Genomic DNA, 10,698 nt, shown 5'->3' with positions numbered 1-10,698 from the left:
TGCATTTCAGTGCATTCGACCTGGACGTGTGCACCTAAGGATCCTTAAAATAAATACCAAGGTAAAATCCCTTTTTCCTCTTTAACCATGTTTGACTCTTGATTTTTAAGACCAGGAAAAGGCATCACTAGCATTAGCCTTTTTCTTTGTCATCTCTTTGCCACTGTTGTCTTGGTGGGACTGCCAGGACTGCCTCTTTGTAGGCATGTTATTGACCAATATACTTGTTTGGTTTGGCTTGGTTTTTTTAATGATTTGATTATGGTCCAAACTGAAGTTAAAACCCAAGCAGCAAGATGAGCACGCAGTGGTCTCTAAGAGATGACTGCCATGTGCTAAGGTAGCACTGGTGCCTGGGACTCCTTGTACTGAAGGAAGCTAAGTGTCAATGCCTTCAGTTTTGCAATGAGTTCAATATTTATCTTGGCATCTATTGGTGTATCACATGTAAATCTTGCAGTTTAGGTAGGGGTGTCCCTTCAGGAACTTCTGGATTCATTGTGTAAGTGTAAAGCTGATGTTATGGATCCTGTTACCTTGAATATCTAAAGAGTGCTGGAACTTTGGAGAAGTAAATGAGGAAGCAGTATCACAAAACTAACTGTGTAGGGTGTATATATACAGTACAAAGGCTGGAGCTTAAGAACTGGAATTGTTTACAAAATAGTGATTTTTTTTTTTTTTTAATTGGCTTTCCATCTTGTGCTTCTGTTACATTGAAGAAATTTGCTTAGGAAACTGTATTTTTCTTTGTGTCACTATTATGGCAACTTGAGACCTGCACAGCACTAATTTAATACCATATGGTTTGTGAAACTCTGAAAGCTAAAAGGGAGAGACAGCATCACTAATAATGCATGAAAAGACCTGCAGCCTAGCCTGTGTGTCACTGCTGTAGATGTTAATGGGAGAAAGAGTCCTATAGCTCAGACCACTCTGGAACTTGAATCTGATTTGCACTTCACACATAAACTCAGAGTTCTTGAAGGGAGATGGGAAAAGATGTAGGGAGGATTTCTGATACCAAGATACAGGAAAGAAGAGCAGTGTGATGAAAGGAATCAGTGAAGACACATTAATAAAATGGGTACATGTGTTCATGATAAAAACTGAGGAAACTTGGCACAGAATGGCAAGTCTTTGCCAGTCTCCTTGAAACGTGCAAGACTGAATTTGACTTCATCCATGCTCAGCTTTGGTTAGGTAATAATCTTGTATAATGTTTTTTATACTTGGACTGACATGCAGATTTGCTGTAAATAGGTGCTAGCATAGTCTCAAAAAAGCAGCCTGTGTCAGGGGTATTATTTTGTCATGTCTGTATTTCATTAAACTGAGGCTGCTCTCTGCAAACCACACATCTTTCACATATTTCCTGTCTCGTGGTTAATAGTACTTACTTTGTTTTAACCAGCTTACAATACAAAGGGAACAAACTTCAGCATCCACCATCTAACTTTATTTACAATGTTTTTACAGTAAGTAGAACTAATGGCTTTTCTGCTCTTTGTGCGTGTGTGCATGTTGAATTGGTGTTTCAATCAGTTCTTCTGCATACTACATACATATCTACATACATACACATTATAGAAAGGCCTGCATGCAAAGCCTCATGTACCTCTGAGTTTGTCACTATTAGTGTAAGGTGTGTTTATCTGAGGCTAAAACAGTGAAACATAGCATTAGTTTTGGTATTCAAGAGTAATTTGTTCCAGTCTCTGTGTGCTTTCTTAAAATTTATTCTTTCTACAGATCAGTTTAAAGGTGGAAAATCTGGTCTAGCACAGTCAAAAAGCTGCCTGGACCCTCAGGAATTAATAGAATTGCTGAAATCCAGAGACTATGAGAGGTATGCAGATTTCATATTTTCTTGGACCATGAGTTTATAACTTGTAACTTGCAAGCAGCTCTCAAGAGCTCTCTTGTCTTACGAAGTGGTATGTGGATCTGCATAGAGGAAAGAATGTCCTAGGGATTCTGCTACGTGGGAAAACTTCTATGCAATTATGCAATACGGACATGCTTTTATCTGTATTGAGAGATTATTTCTTCTTTAACAGGGAGGTTAAAGGATCTAAAGAAAAAGTAATCAGTGATAAAGATCTAGAGTTACTTTTGGATAGAAGTGATCTTATTGGTAAGTCTGAGTTTTTATGTTTTCTTTATTCTGTTCAACAGTAAATTCATATTTTGTAAAGTGTCTTTGTATGTAGAAAGCTGCCATAGCTTCACTTCCCTACAGCTGTGTTGTTCATCTGACAAAGGACCCTTTATTCCCCTTGCTGACATTTTCAATGTGGTTTGCTGGAGAAGAAATAACAGAACTTAGACAAAAGTATTCCAGAGAACCACATTCAGGCATGGCATGCCCTGAGCATACTGTGAACCACAAGCATAGATTAGGAGGTGTTCTGCAAAGCAGCTTTCAAGGAGAGTTGCTGTAATTGATCAAAATAGAAATTATCCTCAGGAAAGATTTATTCCAAACATATTTTGATATTGTTACAATTCAAAATACATTTGTCTAACATTATCTAACATTTTTTGGGGAAAGAAGTCAAGTCTAACATTTGGGGGAAATAAATCAAGCTTTTCAGAGTTGCCATGGTTATTTAGCAAAAAAACCCCAACCAAACCACAACTCTTTTTTGAGGTTGTCTGCAAATTCTAGTGCTTGATCAGGCCAAGATATTATTAAAAAAAAAACCCCTTAACTTTCCTGAGAGGAAAAATTCTTGTCCAGTTCATAGATTTAGAATGCTTTTGTGTGATCAGTAGATTTAGTCTGCCGTGTTTCCCTCAGCATCTTTAGCAGAACAAGACTCCAAGCATAGATACAGGAAAAAAACCCCAGTCATTACAGAATTTAGAAGTAAAAATTTTAGCCTTAAATAAGTGTGCTGTGTGTAGTTTGTGTAAAATGAATTTGCCGTAGGAAACTTTTGCTGCATTTTAGATAATTTAGGAAAAAAAATTTAAGGCATTGTTCTGTAAAACTGCTTATTTCAGTTGACTGACTGATTATATAGAGAATTATTCTTGATGCATGGGTAATATAGTAACTATATCTTTACATGCTCAGACTGTTGAAACAATCTGATTCCTCTTTTCAAGTTGAAGAAGGTGCTGTTTATTTTGTGTTCTTAGTGTGCATCATATTTTTGTGGTTGCTTTTTTTCTTCTTTGCTATGATAAGCAAAATTGATACAATAAAGCTGTCAAAAAATGTTAATACAAAGATATTAGTCCAGCATCACGTACTGAATATTTGCTATAGCTAACTGCAGTTAATGCTTTGGAAAGCGAAATGCCAGCTCCCACCCTGGTAAGCCATAATTATTACATTTATATAAAGATAATACTTTTTCATTAGCTTAATATTCACTGGAAGGGCAACAAAGTGATTGCAAGTGCCAGGAAAACAAGTTGCAGGTCTTTGAATATTTGGAAAGAATATTACTTATCAGAGCTGTAACTTTATGTTTCTCCTGGTAACTTGACTAAAAAGGTTTTCTGTGTATTTTTCTCAGGGAAATGAGACTAGTTCAGGCAGCTTTTAGAACCGTTTTTCTCCCTTCACATTTAGCCAGAGATGTTGACATTTTTTTCTAAAAGAATACAACTGAAAAATATTTTCAAACACAAACTTCTAGTAGCCAACTGTTGATGAAGGAGCAAAATGGTATTATCAACTTGTTCTCCAAATGTCAGCTTGTTTTCCACATCTGTTTTCTACTACATGTTATTGTTGACGTTTGATTTGTTTTAATCTTAGATCAAATGAAGACCTCTGAAAAAATGAAAAAGGAAAAAATGGGTGTGTTCAAAGTCCTAGAAGAGTCATCAGAGTCCAATGCAGAATGTGTGTTTTAATATGCAAATGTGGCCTCTAAGTAGTCTTACAGATCTTCCAGAGATGTCACTTAATGCTTACTGGTCCTTGATGCTGACTTTCCTTAAGGCCTTGTTCAAATCCCTTGTGTTATTCCAGTGAATTTTAACATGTTCTAGAGTATAGTGCAGGTGATAGTTTAAGCTTTAGTAGGCTTTCATAGAGAACTAAGAAAATGAGTATGTTTCACATTTGCAGCTAGTTGTTGTGCTCAGTGGTATAAACTGGCAAACTTGTTAAAAAAATCTTCCTGTGGAAGTCCTAAACCACCGTTTTTTGGTTGTTTTTTTTTTTAAATATGGTGTCAATTATAGTTTTATTTGGGAGGGGGAAAATGTGCGCCTTTGTTAAAGCCATTTGTGTAGCTTCTGTTTTCAACTTCTGCAAAGTATTTTGGTTAAATAAATATCTGGTTTGTTTTTAAAACTCTGTGGATTTTGGCTTCTTAAGTAAGCGAAGCCAATCTGTGTCCATTAATTCACACTTTCCTACTTATTTAGCACATTAGCCAGTGTCATACATTTAAAGAAAAACAAACTAACCCCACACAACAACAGAAAAACACCCACACACAAACCAAACCAAAAAAAACCAGAAACCAAAAAGCAGTGAGCCTAAAATAGCCTTAATCTTTCTGGTGCAGACATGACTTCTGTACTGACTGAGATTACCCTGTGCAGCTGAGTTGCCCATTTGAAGCAGGTGCGGGGAGCTACAAAGCTGTTGAAGAGTCTGAAGCAGAAGTCTTGGGAATGACTGAGGGGGCTGAGGGTGTTTAGCCTGGAGAAGGGAGACCTTATCACTCTACCACTACATGAAAGGAGGTTGTAACTAGGTGTTGGTCTCCTCCTAAGTAACAATAGGACAAGAGGAAACAGCCTCAAGTTGCGCTAGGAAAGGTTGAGATTGCATATTAGGAAATTTCTTCACCAGAGAAGTCAAGCACTGGAACGGGCTCCCCAGGGAAGTGATGGAGTCGCCATCCCTGCAGGTATTTAAAAGATGTGGATATGGCACTTGGAAGCATGATTTAGTGGTGGATCCAGGAGTGCCATGCTAATGGTTGGACTCAGTCTCAAAAGTCCCAATGCTTTTACGATTTAAAGTTGAAAACTCTTGCTGACAGCTAACTCCTATAGGTTAAATATACAGGTAATATTCTTCACCTCTTTTTTGTCCTTCCATTCCCAGAAAGTACTCCTTGGCTTTCACGCACCCACAGAGACATTCTGCACTTTCCAGAACCCTTAGCTGCCTTCATTGCCCTTCTCTGGACACACTCCAGCACCTCAGTGTCCTTGTAGCAAGGGGCCCAGAACTGAACACAGCGCTGGATGAATCAGGCAGCTTTTAAACCTTCAGCTTTGGTTTGTGGAAATGCCATTTAGGTGTCATTTAAAAGCTGAGTCATGGAATTGCAGCTGGAGCTGTCACTAGCAGTCGTGCTAGTTAACATGGCATAGATGACATGGAAAAAAACCTTCTGCCTACTCAGACTTCAGAAGCCCGTTTTCATTCACTTTATGATCATTATTACTCTGTTGGCCTGATGTAGAGAAAGCTATCTTACAGTAGCAAGAGATATTTATGCTTCCCTCTAAGGGAACAGATAAATCTGTTAATGAGTAGGCTGGCTTTGACCTTTGCCTGGTGAAAGATCCGTTTTGTTGGTAATTGCTGAAGACAAAAGTTTCTAATTTTTCTGTTCAGTTACTTATTAGCCTGAGTAACACAAAGTCCAGCGTGTGCTGTCTTCACGTTACATTCACGCACTGTGCTAGTCTCCTTCATGCATCCTTTAATTTTAGTGAAGATCTACTACACGATTTAAGAATACATTATTGTGCTGGTTTTGGCTGGGGTAGAATTGTTCACAGTGGCTGGTAAGGGGCGGTGTTTTGGATTTGTGCTGAGCACAGGGTTGATAATACAGACACATTTTTGTAATTGCTGAGCAGGGCTTACACAGAGCCAAGGCCTTTTCTGACTTTTGCACTGCCATGCTGGTGAGGAGTCTGGGTCCAGCCGGGACAGATGACCTGAACTGGCCAAAGGGATGTTCCAAACCAGATAACATCATAGTCAGCATGTGAAACAGGGGAAAGAAGGAGGAAGGGGAGATGTTTGGAGGGATGGTGTTTGTCTTCCCAAGTAACCATTATGCATGATGGGGCCCTGCTCTTCTGGGGATGGCTGAACACCTGCCTGCCCATGGGAAGCAGTGAATTAATTTCTTGTTTTGCTTTGCTTTTGTGTGTGGCTTTTGCTTTCCCTATTCAACTGTCCTTATCTCAACCTAATCTTGTTAAAGATTTAATAAGTGACAGCTGCTCCCACACAGGCTACGTGACTTTTGAAGACTGATCTACCCTGCTTAACCTGCCTTTTACAGGGTGATATGGTGCAAAATAAGAGTTTCTACCCCAGAGCCAGCACAAGTAGGATTTAATAATTGCTGCTTTCCTAAAAATGCATGAACTAGCATTAATGCTAATGGTAGCATCGGGGAAATGATCACTGTTTATGTGTGTGGGGCTTGATGTTATTTAGAGACTTGGCAGAGCTGTGGCTGCTTTTCTAGCTCACCTTCAGAAAGTGGAAGCAATGCATATTTTTTGCTTGTTTCCACGGAGGAGCCCCATCTCTTCATCCCTATTATTTTTTGGCTCCAAAAGTACTACAAATGTCACTGATTAAAAGAAGCATGGTACCTTCTTAGTATGATTTTGCATTTCTTCTTCCTGCAGGCAAGAGAATGAGTGCACTTGCTGTACACCCAAGCTCTGAAGGAGCAGTCCAGCATTTGAGCACTGAGTGCCTACAGGCAGAGTGGGGTGTGCTCTGAAGGGTGCTGGTGTTTCAGAACGCAGCCTTCCTTCCAGCCTGTTCCTACAGATACGTGGGGAAGAGACCACAAGGAAATGCAGGAATGACAATGTGAGGATGCTCGGGGCAAAGGGGTGGCTGGTGCTGACAGTTTTAAATTGCTCTGCATGAAATAATGTTCCCTCGATTGTCCATAGAGAGAGAAAATATTTCAGTGGATACAAGACAAATTCTTGAAGCATAGATGTCACAGAAGGAGTAGGAGCTTCAGACAGGCCCTGCCTTAGCCTCAGATTTTGGCAACAGTTTAAGGAGTCACTCTTGCCTGTGAGTTCTAGTGACAGATCTAGTTATAAAAATTAACTATTTACTAAACAGGCAAGATAACAGACAGAAGATCTTAATCAGAATTACTCCACAGTATAAAACTAAAGGACTGGTAGTAGATTACAGCATAACATGGTGCATGATATCAAGGTACCTATATTAAAGCTGGCACAAGAAATAGTATTGATGAGGAGTGAAATGTAATTTATACACAAAATGACAATAAATGTGCACAGAGTCATTCACTTACCCCCCGAGCAGTAACTGCGAAGCAGCATCCCTGCTCATGGGAGAAACTCCACAGATTTCCAGGGAAATGTATAGATTTCTGCTTTGTGAAAGTTTGGTGTCACTTCTATAGTCACTTCTACATATAAAGTCACTTCTATATATAAAGTGAGGTGCCTGTCAGTCAGAAATCCAGCTTATCTTTCCAGATCTCACTTTGACAGCAAGATGTTTATTGGCAGTTGGGAGATGCCAGGCCAGTGTTAACCTAACTCCGTGGTGCCAACATAACTCACTACAAAACAGCTTGTCCTATTTATCTGATCTGTTACAACAGATAAGATCTTGGGGGGGTGAGATACCCTGGTACAATAGATCTGTTCTGGTGGCTTGGAAGCAGCGCTTCTGTCCCCTGCGGCATCCAGATAGATCCAGCTCTTGTTCTATTGTTGGTGTTCGCGGATATCTGAGTGCTGAGACCAAATGTCTGGACAGAAAGAAGTGGTCTTCACTTGGTAGTGTGTTGCTACTGTGTGTCTTTTTGCAGGTTTTCTTTTTCTCAAGTTTTTCCAGGTGATGACAAGATAATGTGTGGTAAACTTAATTTCACACGTTAGAATCTATTTAATGGCATTTCACCAGCACTGAAATGCACTCTGCACATGCCATCATTCGGGTACTCTTATTAACCTGCCTTAGCAGAGATGATGTTTGAACTACCAAGACTCTACCTTGACAAAAATCTGAGCCATTAGCAAATGCAACTTAAATGTGTGAGCTGGAGCAACTGGCCACGCTGCTCAGTGCTGTTTTATTGGCACAGTGATGGTGTGGCCTGTGAGAAGACGAAAATAAGAAAGGTCTGTCTTGATGATAGTGTTGGGTTTTTTAACCCTCTTCTGTCAGCTTTATCTCTGGGGGGCCAGCTCACTCAAGTCACTGCCACCAGCAGGGTCTTTTTAACTGTGTAAAGAGTTTTAAAAATAGTGATTCCTGTTCAGCTGTGGAGGGAGCTCTGCTACTGCGTCCCACACCAGCCCTCTTCTCCAGCCTGCCATGGCCTGCAACTCCTGCTGTGGCTGTGCCTGAGGAGGGGGCTCCCACGACCCATCAGGGAGCAGAAGGCACGGACTCCACTGCACAAGGAGAAAGGGGATGTGTGGCAGTGGCAGGGAGGGATTGCAAATGGAAACTGAAGTAATCAGTGTTAAAAATGACAGATTGTGCCTTGTGCTGTGCTGCCCACCTTTGTGAGACAGTCCCTCTGGCAGGATGCTCACCCACTCACCAACTGCCTGACACGCTTCACATAGGAACCTTTTATGTGTTCCTTACATAATTTCTATAGCAGGCAGCTCAGTGTGGTTGCAAGTCATGGGTGACCCTATTTAACCTATTTTGTTATTGTTGACAGACTGCAGATGCCAACTGTTAAACTCCTGAGGAATCTAGAAAGTCAGACTACAGTGAACACTGCAGTTGTCAAATATTTTGCCCTGCATCATAAAAGATTATTACATTCCTTTTCTCAGCCAGATACAGCAGAGAGCGATCGAAGTCCTCAAGTAACGAATGTGAACTTCCTCAGCTAACCTGTTCCCACATAATAAATTGGATCAGCTCTGGGATCCATGTTAGAAACCTACACACCCAGACTACTGCACAAATCTTTTGTAGTCCCCAACTCCTGTGTCAAGCCGCACACAGTTTTCCCAGCTGTGCTGCCAGCCTGGCTGCAGGAGCTCAGGCCAGTGACAGAGCTCGTGGCCCTGCACAAAGAAGGGCTTGTCACCTGTTTGCAGTGCGGTGCTGGGTGGGAGGGCAGGGCCAGGCATGGGCCAGGCTTGAATGCCCTCGCCCCCATCACAAGAGCAAATCATGAGGTTTTCTGGGACGAGCGCTGTTTTGCTGACAGACATTTGTGTACAAAAGAATGTAGTGACTGCAGGCACTGGAGGGCTCAGCCCAGGCTCCGGGCTGGGACATGGTGTTCCAGATGGCCTCGGCAGCCGGCATTTTCCTGGGGGAGCCGTGAGCCCCCAGCCTGCTGAGACAGTGGGTGGCATGGAGCTGCCACAGTCCCACAGCAGGACAGGAGACTTGGTTCACAATGCAGCCAGAGCAGTTTGTGCCTACAGGGTCACTCCACCCCTGCAGGTCTGTGCTTCCCACCACTGCACTGGCTTTTTGTGCAGTCCAGCACAGCAGCACAGCAGCAGACAGCCTTTCCCTAGGGAAGTGTGCTGTGGAGGGGAGAGAATAAACCCCCTTTAGCAGCAGTGAGGGGAGATGTCATCCCAGCAGGCCAAAAAACCCTCCCCTCTTACCCTGGAAAATAAAGCTGCTTGTGCTACCTATCTGGAGTTTGTGCAGGTGTGTGTTGATGTGTGCCAGTGGCACAGAGAAGGCAAGCGCTTCCCAGGGATGAGCCAAACAAATGCTGGTTGAGCTATGGCAGCCTTGCTTGCCTCTGCCCATAGAAGGAGCCTGAGGGGATGAACTAAATTTAGCTGGGTTGGTGAATTAGTCCTCTCCCCAACCTGCCCAAAAGCTGCACAGTTTATCTGAACAGTGGGAGGCTTAGAGCCATGGTGACAGGTCAGCTTTACCTCAGATGAGGATTGGGTTTGGGGTTGTGTTTGAGCTTGGATATTTTGCTTTATTTGTCTTCTGTTGGTTTTATTTTTGCAAGGCAGCTGTGCTGTGGTGAAGGAAACACAGGGCGCAGCAGTACAGACAGCACTGCTGAACACACACAGGACTTTGCAGGGCAGGGACATGATGCTGTCCTGTAGCTGTTGCAGATGCACCCACTAACTCCAGGGGCCCTGTGCTGGCCAGAGAGTGCTGTGTGCAGCTACAAACCCACCCTGCTGATTTCAACCATTGGCAATTCATTTTAAAGGAAAGATGACACATCTTAGAATCCGTTTATTTTTACACCATTAAGAACAGCCAGCATCTCATTTAGAGATGTGAGAGAAATAACCACTGCAGGCCTCCTCTCTACATGGGTGGAGGTTCTGCTCAGGCACCATCAGCCCCTTGTCCAGGGCACAAGGGGTATGTGCCCCCCTCTCCACATCACCCCAAAGGCACCCTCCAGCAGCTGTGCACAGCAGCAGCACTAGGAGCAGGGTGATGCCTTGGGCAGCCACATGTGCTTCCCCCAGGGGGAGCCAGAACAGGGACCGTGGCCACTCAGACCTTCGCTCTAGGATTCCCTGGTTTCCAGCAAGCATCAAGTGATCATTTTTCTCATAGAGCTCAGTTTGTGACTGTGTGGAACAAAGGCGCATCTGGGGTGATGCAGTAGCAGGAAACACTGATGTGCCCAGTCCCATCATGAAGCAGTGCTGGACACAGAGGAGGCAGCTCTCGGCTGCCTTGCACGGGGGACAGGCCACCAGTCTGTTCTGAGGCTT

The 10,698-nt window shown here is 42.6% G+C and overlaps 1 protein-coding gene across 1 annotated transcript in view; it reads left to right on the top strand.

Moving 5' to 3' along the window:
* HELLS (helicase, lymphoid-specific) overlaps window positions 1-4,318 on the top strand; it is a 22,941-nt gene extending 18,623 nt beyond the window's left edge. Inside the window, 3 exon segments of the mRNA XM_008643726.2 lie at window positions 1,753-1,849; window positions 2,061-2,137; window positions 3,776-4,318. Of these exon segments, the coding sequence (XP_008641948.2) occupies window positions 1,753-1,849; window positions 2,061-2,137; window positions 3,776-3,873 (272 nt within the window). The 3' untranslated portion in view covers window positions 3,874-4,318.
* Window positions 4,319-10,698: the final 6,380 nt, after the last annotated feature.

Source organism: Corvus brachyrhynchos, unplaced genomic scaffold (genome assembly GCF_000691975.1).
Source record: "Corvus brachyrhynchos isolate BGI_N302 unplaced genomic scaffold, ASM69197v1 scaffold61, whole genome shotgun sequence".
Classification (NCBI taxonomy): domain Eukaryota; kingdom Metazoa; phylum Chordata; class Aves; order Passeriformes; family Corvidae; genus Corvus; species Corvus brachyrhynchos.
The sequence above is the reverse complement of the archived record's forward strand: the minus strand, read 5'-3'. Positions and strand labels throughout refer to the sequence as shown.